General features: G+C 45.3%; 2 protein-coding genes across 2 annotated transcripts in view; one reads left to right on the top strand and one right to left on the bottom strand.

Annotated features, from left to right (window-relative positions):
• Positions 1–19,638, top strand: part of DEAF1 (DEAF1 transcription factor) — a 164,059-nt gene that overhangs the window by 19,726 nt on the left and 124,695 nt on the right. The gene's annotated exons all lie outside the window — the stretch shown is intronic.
• Positions 1–19,638, bottom strand: part of EPS8L2 (EPS8 like 2) — a 113,265-nt gene that overhangs the window by 33,922 nt on the left and 59,705 nt on the right. Inside the window, exons 5-8 of the mRNA XM_006263685.4 lie at positions 6,357–6,518; positions 4,587–4,736; positions 2,640–2,719; positions 1,264–1,400 (exon numbers count right to left, since the gene is read on the bottom strand). Of these exons, the coding sequence (XP_006263747.1) occupies positions 1,264–1,400; positions 2,640–2,719; positions 4,587–4,736; positions 6,357–6,518 (529 nt within the window). The remainder of the gene's footprint in view (positions 1–1,263; positions 1,401–2,639; positions 2,720–4,586; positions 4,737–6,356; positions 6,519–19,638) is intronic.

The raw sequence follows: 19,638 nt of genomic DNA, 5'->3' as shown, positions 1-19,638 counted from the left end.
TCATCCTTAGGAGAGAATATTTTCTCTCCCAAGCATGAGTGTAGAATTTCATGTTGCATCTTAGTTAAGTTTTCTTTTTCTTTCTTTTTTTTTTAAAGCATATTAAAAGTGCATGTAAAATGCAAATATCTCTTAGTACTGGCAAAAGATGTGACTGCAAGAAAGATGCCTCCAAACTGTTGGGAATTTTTAAAAATGAAATTAGGAGCTTGTTTCCTATGTTCCCCCTTCTTGGGAAAAATAAGTGTTTTGATTAGAGGGAGATGAAACAAAGAGATAAGGGAAGGGTTTGTGGTTAGCACACCACAAGATATGAGTTCAATTCTGGTTTCTGCCACAATCGCCTGGTGGGATTTTGGAAAAATCAGTTTATTCTTCTAACGGAAATTCTTGGCTCCATGAAGTCAAGTGAGCCAGGCTTTTATCTTCAGTGTCTCAATTCCAGATCTTGCATAGCATCTCTTTCTTGCCTATTTACACTTGAAGGTCATCGGGGAATGGATTATTTATGTACTGTATAAAGTAAACCCTGGTTAACTCACCACTGTAAGGGGAATGGAAATAATGGTGAGTTATTCAGTAGTGCTCAGTTCTCAGGAGTCACTAATTGAGGGGAAGGGGAAGGGGAAGGTGGCAGGGAATTGGAAGAACAGTGAATTGGATCACAGTAGTGAATAGTAGTGTAACCAGTAAGGGGAAGCAAGCAGGGCACCATCCCCAGGCACCAAGTAAGAGGGGCATCAGAATCCCCTCTCCCCCCCACCAAGTTTTTGTCACAGCAAGTGCAGTCCTGCACCTAATAGCATATTGGGGTGGGATGGGGGGAAGAAAGAGGGGTGGAGCAAACAGGGCACCAAGGGCAGCTCCAAGGGAGCCTGTGCCATGGGGCTGCTGCTGCTTGAGCCAAAGCTACAGTGGCAACAGTAGCAGCTGCCTGCACTGTGCAAACAACACCCTAAGTAACATCACTATAGCTCTGAGGACCTTTGGGTCACTGAGACTTCTCTCACCCTGTGTAGGAGGTCTGTTGCTATTCTGGCAGGTAGAAATACTGCATTTTTTAAATGCAGATGGTGGGTGTAAATAATATAGAGAGGCTCTTTCTAGTTCTGCTGTGACCCCTGTGAAATGGCATTGGCGGTCTTGTGTTTTGGCAATATCAGGCTTCAAATAGCCAGGAGACCCTGGATGGGTGGCAGTCTTGTCTATCTGTGGGCAGAATTCACATATTCACGTTACAGAGCCACTGAATTCCTCCATTACCTGGTTCATTATGCTGGGATGGGGCAGCCACCCGGTTCCTTGGCGAGCCTCGCATCTCGTGCTGGATTGGAATAGGCGCTGGTCCCTGGGGCAGTGGGAGAATCGATTGTCTCTGCTTTATTTTCTCTTGGTTTACCCTGTGGGATAAACAACGTGAAAACAACCCATCCTACCATCAGTGGCAGCGTTTCTTGGTCCGAGGAGACTAGACTGAATATGCCAGTCAGAACAAGGAAGAGGAATCTCAGCCTGGGCTATTTGATTTGGCTGGAATTCATCACAGGGCAGAGATCAGTACAATTAAACAATGCATTGGATTTTTGCTGGAGAAATGTCATGTCCTTGGCTGAGCAGTCAGCTGAGCAGATGAGACCTGGGACATGTGGATCTTAATACATGATCTTCTACCATTTGAGCTATGAGATGCATCTCCTTGGCCAAGACTGTAGTGCGCTCATCAGTTCCCTCTGTGGCCATGGCAGCACTAAAAGAGGACACAGCACCATCCTTTCTGTTCCACAGATTGGCTCTTTCAGGGTTTGAGAAACAGTCATGATCAAGATGCAAGTTTTTTTGCTGGCCTCTGCTCATAAATATATCACCTCTTATTTTAATTAATATTTAGAAATTGCAATATAATCAATAAGATTCAGAGGGAAGTGTGTGAAATATCAACATGCATCTTTCTATCTCTGTAAGTAAAATAATTTAGGGACTAAAGGATTAAACTAAGTTTCCCCCTGGTTGGCCTATACAGTCTACTTCCAGCAAAAGCAGATTAATAATGATGTAGGGTTTTAAGGCTAGTGCCTTGACCAGCAGAACCTGTGGGATTCCTCGTGTAGGACAAAGAATAAGGACTGGTTCCACCTGGTTGGGTTATCACCACAGCAAGGATACTGCTTGTGATTCACTAATGAGCAGCGCTGTTAAGTACTTTGACCAAGGGTATGGAAAATCTGATGGTAGCTGTAGTGAAACATGATTGTATATCTATCACGGAACTTGTACCTCCCTTTCCCAGGCAAATAAAACAAGGATAAATTCTGAGTGGAAAAATGACACGTGTTGGATCTGAATTGCTGGATGTGAGCTGATGCTTATAGTCTTATTTCTGGAACAGAGCCCAACCCAAAAGGGGCCCATTTTTCCCTTTCATTTGTTCAAAACCTTGCAGTGCGTGTGTTTCAGTCCCATCACACTCCAGTTCTGATTCAGTTTTGAACACTATCTCACACCTCAGCCCACTCCTGACCTAGGTCTATGTTTGAAAAGGTCCAGCCCTTGCATCCACTGTTTTTTCTCTAAAAGATGAGGCAGGTGGCCCCTCTCATTCCCTCACTGCCTACTGTAACCCATCTGTCTGCCCCACTTACTTGAGTGTCTGTGGCCGTATCTTCTTTCCATGCTTGTGGTCTGCAAGTGCGCTTTCTATGTCCTCATGGACCATCTCCGCCTCAAACACAAAACAGGGACAATCTAGTAAAAATTTTGCTTTCCAGGGATTGAAGAACACAGGAGAGATGGTAGGGAAGTAGCTGGGGGAGAACATGGAGGTTTAGAAACTTGTGATAGAGTTTGGCCCTGGACTGGACTGTCACTGTGCAGTGCTTATCTTCGCCCTGTCAGAGAACATGGTGAGAGAGCCTGGCGAAGCTGAAAGGCTCTGGTTCTCGAGGAGAACTAGGTCCCAGCATCTATCTATGAGGCAGGAAAATGAGGGTTAATCTTAGGTGTGGTGTGTACTGGAATTTCAGCCAGGAGTAGCTGGACCAGTGGAAGTCTCTAGCATAGCCCCCACGAACACTGGTGCAGCATGATTCACTGGGATAGGCTGTGCAATGCAACAGTTGTTGCACATGTGTATATTGTACATAGGGTTTGTTCTAGTGGAGCTGCTCACTTGTGGCTGGAATACCAGTGTAGATAAGGAAAAAGCTTCCTGTTCCTGGCCACTGTTTTTATCGTGTACCTGCTGATAAAGCTGCAGAGTGACTCACCAGCTTTCCGAAAGAGAAAGGAACGGGATTGCTGGAAGGAAGCAACAGTTCAGAATGGAAGGGCACTTGGGGGAAAGCCCCATGTCATTCCTGATAGCTGCATTGAGTTCATTGCAGCTGTGTTGATTTTTACACCAGTAACTGCCTTGCTAGTTATTGTAGATAAAGCAGGCAGGTTGCTGTCTTTTTACCAGCTCACAGGAATGATCAGAAGCATTTCTGTTGTCATACATATGCTTGTGAAATATTACTGCTGTTAAGTCTTTGGGCACCCTGGACAGCTTAGCACCAGTATAATTTTTACACCATAATTTGGAGCAGATAGATGACCAGTTATCTTGGAGGAGTTATTATGGTATCTCATCACTAGATGGCAGTAGAGTCAATGGCTATCACTGGGGAGAAGCAGATGCATAATTCCACCTAGTTTTACCCCATCCCACTCCCTCATCCTGCACCCCCCCCCCCACTTTTCCCAGGGTCACTTTACATTGGATTTTAAGAAATTACACCATTGAAGGGTTATATATCATGTATCCAATCCTTGTTTACTTTGGTGTAAGGAAAGGTTATAGTGATGTAAACATGTGATATGTGTAAGCCCTATGTTTGATGTGATGTAATAGAAAGCACTGTAAAACTGTTCATAGTGAACAACCCTTGCATGACAATACTCATAGCTCTGTCCCCACTGTACCATTATTTGAGCCAGCTAGTACAAACCCATCCAGATACATGAGTGCCTCCATGCACCCTATTCTGTTCGTTGCCGCTCACTTGGCGCATCTACATGAGACACTTAGTAGCCTAATAACACCGTGCAGTAGCATGTCAATCAAAAACCATGCTAATACGCTATCGCGCCGTGTTATTAGGCTACTGTACAGTAAGCACCACAAAAAACTAGTTACTGCCCATTTAATTAGTACTTCATTAAGCAAGTGCTAAACTAAATGCACAGTAACTATTGTGCATTAATGAACATGTAGACCAGCGGCGGGCAATTATTTTGGGTGGAGGGACGCTTACTGAACTTTGGCAAGCCATTGAGGTCCACGTGACAGGCAGCTTGGGGCAGATAAATATTAATTTTCTAAATTTTTAGGGGCCCCACGGGCTGGATAGAATGGCCTGGTGGGCCGCATCTGGCCCACGGGCCGCATTTTGCCCACCCCTGGTGTAGGCACACTTACAGTGGTCTAAATGTTCACTTATGCATGGAATTCTGGTTTGGCTTTTCTCTCAAGTGCCTCAAGCCGGTGAGGAAGGTTTTGAAAGATCTGGCCCCAAGAAGCTGTGATGCATCCCACTGTCTCTGCTCACCTCAACCTCATCGCAGTTGAAGAAGTGAATGTCAGGCTTGTGCTGCTCAGAGTCTTGACACACCAGCAGAAGGATGGAGGGATACCGCATCTGATTCAGCACTGTTTGGCAGTGCTGGACAGTTGGGAGAGGGAAGTCCTCTAGCTCCTCCTGGAAAGCAAGGGGGAATGAGTTATACAAATAGGAATTTTGCAGCTATGCCTTGCATTTACCCCTGGTACTCATTGCTGAAGGCAGAAGTGACTTCACATGAGACACATTTCCTGGCAATGGTTTGTCCCTGTTGTTCTGTGTCCAGTGGTTAGAGGAGGAGGGGATAGGCCAGCATTGTGAAGTGGGATTAGGGTGCTAATCACAAACTTAGATGAACTCATGTTCTTCTCTGAGGTCTAGAGGTGGGGTTCCCAGGTGGGGGTTGCTGCTGGGCTAGCAGCACAATGTCCTGGTACTGCCTCTCCAGATATCCTCTTGGTGTTATGATCTTGCTGGAGAAGTCAACTGGCAGTCCTAAGCTTTTGCTTAACACATGCACATGCAGCTGGTTTGGGAGCACCAAGAGGAAGGATGCTTTGTGGTTAAGGCACTAAATGGAGATTCAGGACACCCTCTGTTTGCACTTGGCTCTGCTGCAGATTGCCTATGTTACATGGGGCAAATATTTCTGTGCCTCAGTTCCCTGTGATTAAAATGGAGATTATGTTACTTTCCTGCTACTCTTTCAGGCTTGTCCATCTACGCTGCATACTCTTTGGGGCAGAGACTTTTTTACTATGTGGGTGTGCCCAAATAGGGCACTGCTCCTGGCCAGGGTCCTTCGTGGTACTGAAGCACAGATAGCTTCCTCTTAGACCATTTCACAGAACTGTGAATCACATTGACCTGTCATTTCCACAAGGGCTGTTCTGTTGTGGACCTGGAGTCTTGCTCATAGAATCTGAGAGTTTCTCTCACTTGATCAGTAGCCACGCACTGAGCTCACATGCAAATCCTGTTGTTCTATAGCAGGAATGTCAAACATGAACAGGCCAGATCTAGCCCTTGGAGCCATACAGTCCAGTCTGGGTCAGTCTGATAGAGCCAGCCTGGCATGTGATACAGGGTCCAGTCTGGGTCAGTCTGATAGAGCTAGCCTATAGACCCAGCCTGGCATGTGGGTTGGACCCGATGCCACAGGCATTGCACTCAGTACTGGGGGTCAGTCTGAGGAGCATATGGCACCAGCGCCACACTGACTTTGTGCATTAACCCCAGGGTTGGTTTGGATTGGGCCCCAAGCCTTCCAGGAATGCCAGAGCCATTGCAGAGGGCCAGTCTGGCAGAGTACCCCCCTGTGCCCTGTGCAGTGTGTGTGGCCAGTCTAGCCATGCCCATCACATGCAGCATGAACCAGCTGTGCCCTGTGGTTTGCTTGGCACACGGCACAGTGGACTGGCATGGGGCGTGTGCTGTATGCAGCACCTGACTGGCCTGTCTTGTGTATTGGCTCTTGTGCATGGTCCCAATTCAACCTGCAACACAGCCCAGCAACCCTAATGCAGCTGATGGGGCCAGATGAGTTTGGACCCCCACTGCATTCTAGGGGATAGAAACAGCCACCCTCTCTCCTTGGCTGGCTGTTGGTTTTTCTTTTGGGCACCCATTCAGTCCAGTGCAGAACTCTTTCTTGAGGAAGAACATTTCCAAATCATGCAACCCATGGTATTCAGTGCTTTCCTTTGTTGAGCACAGTGGTTTACCCTACATGTACCTTTCCAGTAGCACTTGACATACCTGTGACTCACAGTCCAGCAGCCGGATAGCCTTGTCGTTCACCTGCAGCAGCATCTCCTGGGTCCAGATCTTCTCTTTAGAACTAAGCAACATCAGTTTCCGGACGGCGTCATCCACTGTTACAATGGACTCACTCTTATCCATGATGAATGTGGCTAAGTGCTGGGGGAGAAACCCACAGGTATAAGCGGTCAGGCTAATAGCAAAGCAGGCCTCACGAGCTGTTATTGAGCCAGGAATAATCCGCACCCAATGAGTGGAGAGTGTTTCTCCCTGTCTAGCGGTGCTTGAGCTACAAACGGAATCTGACTATTCTGCTGTAGGCTTGGCCAGGAGATCTTTGTCTTTTTGTTCAGATAGTAGAAGCTCATGTGCTAAAATACAGGAACCAGAGTGTCAAAGGCCCACCCCATGGCATGACATTCCATATGCTTCAGCAGGTACTTGTTTGCTCTCAGATTCCATAAGTCGCTTATTATCTCTGAGTGTTTAGGCTAGATCTATGTACATTCCCCACAGTCTGCATCAAGAAACAGTATTCAAACATCTTGTCCTGGCTAGGTGACTGCCTGTTCTGTGGTATGTTTTGTTGATGCCAATAACTTCTGGCCTCCTGCTCTCTCCACAATAGTGAAAGAGTGGAATTTCACAGTGGAGTTCGCTTTTGTAACAAGTTTTGCCACTTGCATGCATATCACATCATACTGGAACTCTAGCAGCTAAGGCCCCAGTCCAGCAAACACATACGCACATGCTGATGTTGTTTTTCTACCCACAAATAATCCTGCTGATTCCCTAGGAATTAAGCATGTGTTTAAATACTTTGTTGCATCTGGGCCTAAATCATCTCCCTGGCCTAAATGAATTTACATTTTACTTGGTTTCTATAGATGTTTTGCAAGATGAAATTCAGTCCCGGGCAGATGATCCATTAAGGACCTTTGCAAGCAACGCACGAATCCTCCAGAGCTTTCATAGGATTTAAATGGAGGGTGGGCACTGTCTGGGCCAAGTCACCAGGTATGAGTCCCACTCACATTGCAGTGATAGCATGAGGCTCCTTGAAGCCCAAAGCTACTTTGCATATACAGGGCTGCTCCAAACCTGATTCCAAACTTACTAAAAACTGGTATCTCTGGCTGTGGAACAGGATGTTTTCTTTTGTAAGAGGGAAAAGGATTATTGTCTTCTTCATTTTAGGAAGAAAGAAAGGTGTAAATACAAGCACTTTTCCTCTGTGCCCCAGCTCAGAATTTTACTGTATGGTTTCCTATCTCCCTTAGCAAAAATACAGCTGTATTCTGTAGTAATGGCTCAATCACTATAGTAATTCTGCAAAAAATGAATGCATTACTCTGTTATAATGAGCACCTGGGTGTCAGTGATGGATGTTCTGAACACCTAGGCTGGTGTATATTGTAAATTCCACTTCTTGATTTCTAAGGAAACCAGGTTCAGTGCTGTTGATTAAAGTATCTCAGTGGTACTAATCATAGAATCATAGAAAATGAGGGTTGGAAGGGACCTCAGGAGATCATCAAGTCCAACCCCCTGCTCAAAGCAAGACCGTGTGCACCTAGATCATTCCAGCCAGGGCTTTGTTGAGCCAGGTCTTGAAAAACTCCAAGGATGGAGATTCCACCATCTCTCTAGGTAACTTGCTCTAGTGTTTCACCATGTCCCTAGTGAGAGAGGTTTTTTTCCTAATATCCAACTTAAACCTCCCTTGCTGCAACTTGAGACCATTGCTCCTTGTTGTCATCTGCCACCACTGAAGCAACTGAAGTGTGCATGCATTTCTTTTTAAAGAGGGAAGAGGATACTTAAATGAATATTCACTGTGGGGTTCTGTATAATGAAAGTGGACTGTAATTTCTTAAATACTTTTTTATAAAGGCCTCCACTCCCTCCCTGTTCTGCTTTCCAAATTGGGACTTGAGGAAGAAGTTAGAATCCTAGACAAAACAAGGCTGGAAGGGGCTTCCAGGGGTCACCTAATCTTCTGCTTGTAGCAGGGTTGTCTCTGTCTAAAGTTCCCTCTGTTACCCTAACCCCACCTCAGTTCTGCTTCATAACATTACAGATGTGTTCCCGGGTTGTCCTTCCTCTCCACTCAGAGACCTGTGCCATCAGTTTAGCTCTTATATACCTTACACACAAATGCCTTCCCCATAAGAAAGTGAATCCAGCCAAGTATCCAAGGCTTCTATACTTGGATTGAGAGCAGCTCTGATCAGGTAGCAGAACCCCCGACATAACTGTACTTGAAGGCTTTTCCAACTCAGCTCTAAACAAATGTGTCTTCCCCTTTAGTTTAGGCATCTAGTGATCTTATTAAGCACTGCACTCGGGCATAATCACACTTGCTGAGGGTGTCTGAACCCTGGTGTTTGTATAATTGTGCTGCACCTCTGAGATTTGCACAGATAGGAGCACTATAAAGTACAAGAGATGTATGGATGAGCACGCAGGGAAATGAATGTGAAAAGGAGAAATTCATTCTGCATAAAAGTGGCATCATTTCCCTCCTCTCCCCCCTCCCGTGTATGAAAGTTCTTGCTCTCCTATCCCAATCACACTCTGATTTTCTTGTAAGCACTTCACAGATGGAGCGTCTGCTCTTTCACAGGCTATTGTAAACCTCTAACACAACTTCCCTGCAGAGGGAACTGTGAGGCAATATAAGCAAGCAGGCTTGCCTGGTGTCCAAATAGTTCTGTGCCAATGCATTCCTCTGCAGAGGCTGTGAGGTTGTTTCTGCCCTTGCAGCGGTTCAGTGGATGTCAAGGGGAGTTACTCCTGCTTGACATCAAGCAGAATCAGGCTATGTGGTAAAATGACAACAGCCAAGGGAGACAATTAGCAATTCCAAGCAAATAGTCCAGGTTCTCTCCCCTGTCTGCAGTGCAAGGAGGGGGTAGAAAATTGGGAGTTGCTTGGAGGGGTAGTGCTGGTATATCCTGCTCACATTAAACCATCTCCTACTGCAGTCTATGCTGGAAGATGCAAGGAGGTCTAGACTAGAGTGAAGCGTGCATGGGGGGGGGGAAGACTAAAGCTACCAGATGAGGCTTGTTTAGGGCCAGGTGTGGGCATGGGATCTTTTAGGATTCATCAGCCATCATAGCATGGAAAAGGGGCACCAAGGCAGATTGTGTAAATCAGGCACAAGCTATTGTGTAAACCAGGTGCAAGCTTGCTCCAGTAGCAGCATTGACATCTTAGGCAAATAACTTGGGACTCCTCATTCACTCCTGACCTTTCTTCCAGCTGCTCTGACAGAGTCCTTATTGCATAAGAAATGATGGCTAGGTAGCCTTGAAGACCCCACACTTTATTTCAGTGTCTCTTAGAGAAGCCAGCTTACACCCTACTTTTCTCAGCTCTGGGGGGAGGGAATGAGGTAGATCAGGGTGGGTTGCAATCATTCTCCCTTTTTCAGGGCTCAGTGGGAGGGGGGACTCTGGAATTTTATTTTCTGTTGTAATGGGGGTGGGGTAACAGCCCAGAGAAAGCAGACAGCTGCTGGATTCTGTGTAGTCACTTATTTTGCTATCTAAATTGAAGCAAGAATACAGAGCTCTTTGCCTCCAGGTCACCCCACTGCATGTAGCTCACTGGCCTTCAGTGGATATGTAAAAGGACTAGGCTAGTTGGAATGAGATTGTGAGTAGTTCATTTATTTAGGGTGCCAGGGTTGCCGAGGGATCCCTGATTCATACAGCTCCCCTTGGTAACCTTAGTTTGAGTAACTTTAATCAATGGACTTCAGATGAGCTAATGCACAGGCTTAGAAAATAAAATCTGTTCGCTTACAGAAATGTTGTGACAGTAGTGTAACAAGGGTGGGTGAGCAGGGCACTTTCCCCAGGTGCCAACTTAGTGAGGACTCCAGAATTGTGCCCCCCTTGTGCAGTCTGTCTTTAGCAACAACCGCTGCTGTAGCAGCAGCAGCAGCAGCCACAGAGGGCAGGCCACTCTACCACAGCAGCAGCCAGGATCTTTGAGTCTCTGGAGCAGGTAAGACTCCTACCTTCTGCTCCCCCCAAACTACATGCTCAGCAGCCCATCCCTCTTTCACCCCTGCCCCCTGCATAAAGCTGGAACATACTCAACTTTATGCATTTTTGACAGAGATTTTTGCCATCTGTGAGGACTGGCACAAGGGTACCTGGAGCAAGAAATGGGCTAATGCATAATGAAAGAGGTATCCCTGGTGAACCGAAGAGGTCAACATCACAATAAGGGAATGGAACTAGTAGGAGCATGGAGCCAAAGGGCAAAAGATCTCTGAGATGAAGATGAGGTGCTTGTTTGTGATATGGAGCAGTAGAGGAAATCAGCAGAAGGACTTGAAGGAGGGGATTCATACGCTCAGTGTAATGTCCCAACGTCAGTCAGCATCTTGGATGGACTTGGTGTGGGACTGGCTGGTTGGAGGCAAAGTCAAAAACAAGTTGTTTAAAGGAGGGTAATCATGGTAGGTTTGGTGAATAGAAAAGGCAGTGGTAGGTTTGGTGAATAAAAAGGGCCAGATCATTGATACATCATGTAGGAAAATGCAGCAAGATTTTGACATGGAGATGCATGAGTGTAGGGTTAAAGTGAAGACTAAATCCAATGGGACTGGAAGATTTTGATGGTGTCTATGGTAAGAGAGAAATGGGACAGTGTATCTAAGGAAAAGATGAAAAGCTCTGTTGTGTTGCCATAGATAATAAGACAGCTGTGAGGAGATGAGAGAAATATGAGTCAAGATGCTGGACTGGTCAGACAGATGAGTCCGTGTATAAAATGGCTGGCACATTTCAAGTGCTGAAGAGGACCCAACTCAGCCCCTATGATGTTAACAGAAGAAAGACTTCTATTGACTTCAATAAGCCTTGGGTCAATCTTGGCATATCTGCTAGCAGTGATTCCTGGCATGTCTGCTCTGCTATGTTGATGCTTAAGGTTGGCCACGTAGTTAAGTGTGAATTAATATGCACAAGGGTGCGTTTCTGTTACCGTAAAATGTATTTCACAAAGTCAATATTATGTATGCGTATGTGACAAACCCTTTGAATTGCAGTCAGTGAGTTTATATTGTTTTACTTCCGCTGACTGGAATTCTTATCTGCTCTGTTGATTTCACCTGTTAACTTTACAGTCTGCATAAATTCTTTTGATATTTTATTGTTGACTAGAATCATTTAGATGGTGGTAATAGTTGCTTCCATGACTGCTAGATTAATTCAAAGATTGCTTTTTTCTGTCATCTTTCAGGTTTGTTTAGTTACTAAAGGGGGAATGTTGCTGCTGAGCTTCATTTATCTAGCTCTCAAAAAAACCTTGAAAGCACAAATGCAAATCTTTTACCTATTCTGAGATTCAAACAATATACACTCTAAGAATGGGCAGCAACTGCAATTAATAAGCCTTGTAAATGGCTTATCGGCATACAGATTGCTGGTAAGCCTATGGGAAAAAAACAACTTAAGAAAACGAGAGGGAGAACCCATTGCCCCACCATCACCATCACAACCCATATACATACATACCCTGGCTGGCAATTAAATCATATTTGCTTTGATCAAAGTTCAAGGTGGAGACTTACAAGTGGATGGCATGTGGCATGATTAATAGCATGTTTGTCACTGTTTAAAGTCTCCTTTTCTGCTGCTGTTACTGATCTGATTTGGTAGAACATGCTCCTAATAATAGTTTAGAACATATACCAGATTGCAAGTACTGTATCTGGGACCAAAGGAAAAAGCATGTGAAGAACAGTGAACTCTTCATCATTTAGCTAATGATGTGCTGCCTAGGCGGGGGTATATGAAGGTGCACCAAAAAATGCTAGTAAGAAGTAAAGCTATTTAAAAGTCATATTATACTGTGTCCATGGTACAGGTACTCCTCACTTAATGTCATCTTGGTTAATGTTTCGTCATTACATCTCTGATCTCTTAGAGAACATACTCGCTTAAAGTCGCACAATGTTCAGTTATAACGTTGTTTGGCCGCCACCTGCTAATAGGTAACTACTGTGATGTAATTGGATTCACTTAGCATCACATTTTTCAAGAACGTAACTATGACATTAAGCAAGGAGTAGCTGTACATAAGTAATTAACAATACATATCTACACCGCTTGTACCGTATATAGTGCACAGTTTCTCTCAGAAGTGAAATCTAAGGTCTAATATTCTTTTCTCTGGCATGAGTTAGGGTCCCTTTCTTAACTGTAAATCAAAAAGTACTTCAGTGATCCAAAATGAAAATGGGGCTTTTAGCCATCAAATTTCATAGTCTGATCTTTAACTGACCAAGACATAAAGAGTACAATTCAACCAACCCGTTAAGTCTGAGCCTCAGTTCAGCAATTGTGTAATCCCAATGGAATCATTGGGTCTGCTCAGCTACTTAAAGATAAGCATGTACTCAAGTGCACGGATAAGACCTAAACCAGAGAGAAGGGGCACTTATTGAGTGAATATGAACCTGATGTGAAGCTCTGTCCTTCCTGGCAGAATTGTCAGGAATGGTTTAGATATAGTTGGTCCTACTTTGGGGCAGGATGATGGATGAGATAGCCTCTTTAGGTCCCTTCTACTTTCATTTTCTCTGCCTCTGAATTTTACACACCTCTTTGTTTCTTATCAATTGGAGGCATTATGTTGCTTTCATAATGTGTCTTTCCAGGGTATATAAAGATTGATTTTTAAAGGTATATTTTTATCAGTAATTTTGTTTAGATCAGATTTTTGGTTTAAGTTAAACATGGTACTGCATTTCCAGGCTCAGTTGGCTATGGATATTTTCTCTTGTTAGACTGGTTTCTCATTTTTAAGTTGGATGCCTATAACAGTGGACATGGGGTGGGTGAGCCCTGCTTTCTCACTCTCACACATGCTTAGAAACAACTGAATAGGACACACCTGGGTTAGGAGGTCATCCTCAGTGGGGCCCCTCCGTTCTAGCAAATGGAATCTAATAAGCATCATGAGAATCTTCTCTTTATCCTATAAAGTCATGCCAGTCTGCCAGCATTTCAAGTATGGGGTCATATGAAGGTGCACAGTCCCCTCCCCCCCAATCCCTGCTTAAAATGTGAGAGATTCCCCTTCTCTCACCCATCCTGTGGAGAGCTGAGTTCTCTCAGTTTCCCTTTCCCTTGTCTTCTCACTAGATGGTAATATGAGGATTTAGCAGGAGGGAGAATCAGAAGGGGAGCAGCAGAAGGGGATGATGCATGGCTGTGGAGTTCATGTGTTTCCCACCAGTAGGTGCAGCAGCATCCATGCTGCGCGGGAAAAGAATTGCCTAAACAGGGGTGGCTAATGTGACATGAGTACCAAAAGTAATATGAGCAGCTTCTGTGGCATGTGGCAGATCTGGGAGGGGACAGGTAACACAGTGGCAGATTGGGCAGGAAGCAGAAGGCAGAGCAGTGGATCAGGCAAAGAGCACAAGGCAGGGAGCAGAAAACAGAAAAGCAGATTTGGCAGGGCAAGGCATGTGGAGCAGTGCTTGGGGAGGATGTGAGGTTGATTTATGGCATGTCTGATAAAAAGGCTGGCTCCCACTGGCCTAAGGTGGGAGTCCTATCAGTGGAAGTAGAAAGTGAGAAGGACAGGTTCTGCTTTATCCAGCTCTCCATTCCTTGTGGGAGGCGGGAGAGACTCTTCCCGTAGACAGTAGGACTGTCATTTTCCTTTCCACTCCTGGCACTCCATGGTAGGGGGATGGCTAGAAGAACTAAATTTACTCTGCCTAATGTACTGCATGTGTAAGCATACGTGAGCACATGCACACATTCTATATGGCTGGCTATACACATGCTTCGGGACATGGACTTCTTCATGTGTTTACTCTGTTTCCCCATGCCATGGCTCACCATACATGATGAGACGATATTAACCTTTAATGTGACATTGATACTTACATGACCTCAGTCACTGAGCTCACTTCTCCTATACTGTAATCTATTGTAACTAATGGGGCTGAGCCAGTGACTTCATAGAGGCTTGTGACATGGTTTTAGACCAACAAGCAGGAACAGCTGAGTTTTGCCATGATATCTGTCTAGCATGCTGAAATGACTGAGGTTGTTTATTACCTAGAGACCTGTGCTTTGGCATCCTTGAAGCGAGCCAGAGAGAGAGAACTCAGAGGCATGTACTTGGATATTAGCCCCAAAAATTATGGTACTTCTCCAGCAAGTAACTTTCGCAGAGGTCTCTGCTTTAATGTTGGCTCAACAACCTAAAGCTGAAGAGCCAGTCACTTTACCAGAGAACAGTCTTTTCACATCTGACCTGCAAGCTAGTCACTGACCCAATGAGCTCCCAATGGCTCTTTGTCCTGACATCAGCCAAACAATTTGACCCCGATATCACAAAACAAATTGGGTGTTGACCTCACCCCAGTGAGACATAGACCTTTGAGATGTCTGGGACATTCACAGACGCTAACAAGTGTTTTTCTGATCTCACTTCCTTAACATTAGCTCAGAAAACTAGAGATAAACTGAGCCTATGTGTTGCAAACCTTGATATCACATCAGCAAGTGACAATTGAAGAATTAGTGATCTCACGGTGACTTGCACCTTGTCACTAGGCCCGTGCGAGTCTGCAGCGATCCAATCCAGCTTCGGATCCGGCCACTTCGGATGGCTGTGATCCGATCCATAGCTCCGGACTGGGTTTCCACCTCGATCTGACCGCAGCTTTGGAGCCGCCTCGGAGATCCGGCCATAGGGTATAATGGGGAATCAATGAAATATCTATAACGTTGTTGTTTCTTGTCCAATTTGGATGAAACTTACAGAGATGGTAGCCTCTGCTGAGAGCATGAAACCTGCCAAGTTTCAAGAAGATCGGTGTAGGGGTTTGGGGAAACTATACCCGAAATTCTTGAAAGCCAAACTCATGTCTTGGCTGTGTGTCACACTGCAGGGGGGGTGAAAACTGCATGGTTGATGGCTCTTACTGAGGCCACAAAGCCTGCCAAGTTTGAAGGAGATTGGTGCAGGGATTTGGGGGGATCTGCACCTCAAGCTGCGGACAAGAAAAACTCGTGCCATGGGTGACACTGCGTGTGTTAAGGCACAGCGGGGTGACAGCTGCAGCGATGGTGATCCCTGCTGAGGCCACGACACCTGCCAGCTGTTGAGGAGATTGGTGCAGGGGGGTTCTGGGGCCCTGCACCCCTAGCTGCTGATGGGCAAAACTCGTGCCAAGACTGTGTCTGTCTTGGGGCAGTTGGATTGTCTGTATTGAGTCTTTCCTCTCCTTAGCCTGGTTTTGTAGGTGCTAATTGATGCTCGTTAAGTTGTTATGTAGTAGCTAGGTCCTGTGTATTAAGCTGGTTCTGAGTCCCCGGTCCCTGAGTGAATTATGACTGACAGATTGGTAACTGGTAACACAGCAGCTTAGCAGCCAGGCCTGCAGCAGTGTCTCCCCTCCCCGCCCCAAGACGGAGACAGTCAGTCCCACAAGCACCCATGGCATGAGTTTTGCTTGTCAGCAGCTTGAGGTGCAGTTTCCCCCAAACCCCTGCACTGATCTTCTTGAAACTTGGCAAGCTTTGTGCCCTCAGTAAGAGCTACCACCCCTGCAGTTTTCACCCCGCTATGTTGTAACGGCTAGATGTGACATGAGTTTTGCTTTCAAGAATTTGGGGTGCTGTTCCCCCCCAAACCCCTGCACTGACCTTCTTGAAACTTAGCCGGCTTTATCTTCTCTACAGAATCTACCATTCCTGAAAATTGCATCCAAATTGGACAAAAAACAATAAAGTTATAGATATTTTATTGTTTCCCCTTTATACCCTATGGCCGGATCTCCGAGACCGCTCCAAAGCGCTCCAGGAAGCCGAACGAGGCCAGTGCTTCAACCCGGATGTGCTGCTTCAGACCCCGAAGCGTCTGAAGCTTCTCTGGAGCCGAAGCTCTGTCCGAAGCCTTGCACAGCCCTACTTGTCACCAAGTCAGCAAGAGAGGAATGCTGAGCCTTTGCAGAAGCTCATTCCTAGATGCGTTTCCAGCCAGAAAGAGGCAAGAAATAGAAATGCTTGAAATTTAGGCACAAAATGTTTTTCCCCTCAAAAATCAGCATTTTTTTCTAAAGAAAGTTTAATTCAAAATACCAGCGTCTTCTTAACTTTCAGTGTTACATAATATTTTCTGTGGCACCTTTTAATTGTTGGATCAATTGTTTTCTCTTCTGGAAAACTATATTTTTGTTTGTTTTTTCCCCTTCTGCTGCATCTGGTTGTTCAGTAAGCAAACACTTTTAAAACTTTTTTTTGTGGCAAATGAAACACTTGGTCACTTTTTAAATTTAAATTGTGTTTGAAAATGATTGATAAGAAATTAGATAAGCCATGAGTGACAGAAAATGGGTCCTTTTGAAACCCCATGAAAAGCACCACTTTTCTGACCACTTCTAGTGCTGAATCTGCATCCCTAAGAAGGACTTCTGTCAAAGCCATCCTCAAATTGCTGCTGAGCACGTGACTCTTAGACACCTAACCTGGATATTGGCTCGACGTGTTAGAGTTGTCAATCCAGTAACATCATAAACTAGTGTTTCTCAACCTTTTTAGACCTAAGGCACACCTCCAAAACATTTCAAAATTCAGCAGCACCCTCTTTTAAAAACTAAATATATTGCAATTATTATAAAAGCAAAATTTTATTATTAAAATTACTAGCTATTAGTTGCTTTGGTCATTATACTTAGTATACTTATATTCACCCCACTGCCACAACCAGGTGGAGGTGCACCATGTCTCCTGCAGAGAGCCAGAGTGGGAAGCAGCAGTGGCAGGAACACACACTCTTGCTGCAACCCTTCTCGGTCCACTCTTGCATGCCCACAGGACATTTTCACCCTGCAGTGGCAGCAGTCTGAAGACAGATGCTGCTGGCCACCAGGTAGAACTACCCTGTGTACCTCCATTTTCAGGAGCTGAACTGGAAAGAGCTATAGCAGAAGCAGTGTGCCTGCCTACATAATGTGATGCAGGCAGGGGTGGCCTCCTCCTCAGCCACTTCTCAGTTCAGCTCCAATGTGCCTTCTGAAAACAGAGGAGTGTGGGGCAGTTTCACCCTGTAGTGGCAGTGGTGGGGGTGCTGATATTGCCATACCCCTGGAAAGTTCTCACAGCCCCCTAGCTGAAAACCACTATAAATATTTGAACCTTGACATCATCCCAATGAAGGGGAGCTAATGAGCCTGGTAACCCTCTCAGAGGCATCTCTTAACTAGAAGGACTCAGCTTATTTGCTTGTAAAGGCCATTATCCTGACATTACAAAGGTTTGTTAGGGTACATGGTGGGGGTCTCTTTTCAGCACCGTCTGGAGGCTTTAAAAAAATCACTCCTCAAACAGGGAAACACCCAGGCATCCAAATGAAGAACTTCTTGGTGGATCTACAATGTATGTGCAATGGAGAGGGCATGTCTTTGCCAGATTCTAGATACTGTTTTTGTAGCACGTGTTGAACACAAGCTGGCACATGCCCAAAGACAACCTGTTGTACTGCTTTTTGATAGCTGCCCCTGCTGTTGATGGACTGTCACTGAGCCAGCTGGAATTGTTGACTTTGACTCTCAGCTACTGTCCTGCTCCCATGACAAAACTGTACACAAGTGGAAAGACCATAGCAGGGGGTAGAAGTCTGGAGCTTCCCAGTGGAGAGCATAGAGGTAAAACATGGGGTCTAACTTTTCTGTTTAGAGGGGGCAATAATTGATATATATAAGAAGGACTTGAGAGCAAGAGGACAGCCTGAAACCACTGAATCACAGATGAAGGGAGAATGTGTATCAGTATTGTGGCTTTTATATATCTGTGACTCTCAAATGTTTAAGGAGTTAAGTCACTAAGGCAGGGGTGTCCAACCTTTTTGAATGTGGGGCCAGATCATGAACTTTTTATCACCCAGTGGGCTGAGGAGCTACATTCAAAGACCTCACAGGACGCGATATCACATCAGGAAGTGATGTCACATGACCTTTGACACCAATGAAGTTGCAGGAAGTGACAATTAAATGGATCTAACTAGTTCAAAACTCTCCCTCTATAGCATCCACTTCTGCCACTGTTCGGGACAGGATATTGAGCTAGATGGACCATTGGGCTGACCAAGCATGGCACTTTTTATGCTCTTATGTTCTTTGGCTGAACTTCCAAACTATGGCTGAGATTTGCATAAGGGGTAGATAGGCATGTTACAAAGTTGTCATAAAAGATTTGGAGCCCTCTAAATCCCAATCATTTTAATGGAAGTTGGCCTTTTGACTCGGCTTTTTAAAATCTCAGCCCAAGGTGCCAACCAAATAAGTAAAAATATATTTTGCATTTCTATGCAGTGCATCTATGTGTGGCTCTCCAAGCATTTTAGAAACATTAAATGAGCCTCAGGACATCCCTGCTTTTCAGAAGAAATGTGGTGATGAGGACATTCTGGGAACATCTCTCACTCTGTGTGTGATCTGCTTCTACTGTCCTTGGACCACTCTAGAAGGGCCCTCACTGCCTCATTTCCAGTTCAGAGCAGGTAAAGTGTAAGTGGGTAGGAAGGGCTTATTTTTTGGCAACAGGTGTGAGTGGCTTGAAGCTAGTGAAGATGTATCCACAATTAGTCACTGACCAGAGTGGGAACACAGTTGTCCTCACTTATTAACATGGCTCTAAGGCCCTGCACTGTCTCTGCCTACACGTTTGTTCTCATGTCCTCTTGCTTTCCTAAATCTCATGAGTAGAGGATTCCCATCATGCCTCCTGGACTGCTGTCACTGGATAGCTGTCCTGGTTCTGACTCTTTCATGGCCTCTTTTAGGGTGCACACTTAGAACTCCGGCTTTTCCTTCCCACACATTTTGCTGAATTGTGATTATTCCCACAGGGCATGAATTTAGTTCAGTGGCTATGATTCTGCTTTCTCATACAGCGGCAATGACTCTCACAAAGCATGGCATATTTTAGTAGGATAAAAACATTTTGAAGGCCACACAGAAAGCAATAAGCAGTCTTTACTCACATGAGCTTACCAGGTATCAACTACCTGCTACTTGGGTTCCTGGCAGGTATAGACACAAGTTTATTAGCACATTGTTCCAGAGTGAGTCTCTGTGCGATAGCCTACATCAGATCTCAGATCTAGGGAGCCTGACCCCTCCCCAGCCATAGGCTTGTCACGTTGTACCAATCTGCTGGCCGGTGCAGACCTGGCTGGGCTCCTCCCATCCCCAGCAGCACATGGGAAGCCAGCTTCAGCTGCATGCCAC

The sequence above is a fragment of the Alligator mississippiensis genome, chromosome 2, assembly GCF_030867095.1.
Source record: "Alligator mississippiensis isolate rAllMis1 chromosome 2, rAllMis1, whole genome shotgun sequence".
NCBI lineage: Eukaryota > Metazoa > Chordata > Crocodylia > Alligatoridae > Alligator > Alligator mississippiensis.
Note: the sequence above shows the minus strand (reverse complement) of the source record. Positions and strands in the feature narration are given on the sequence as shown.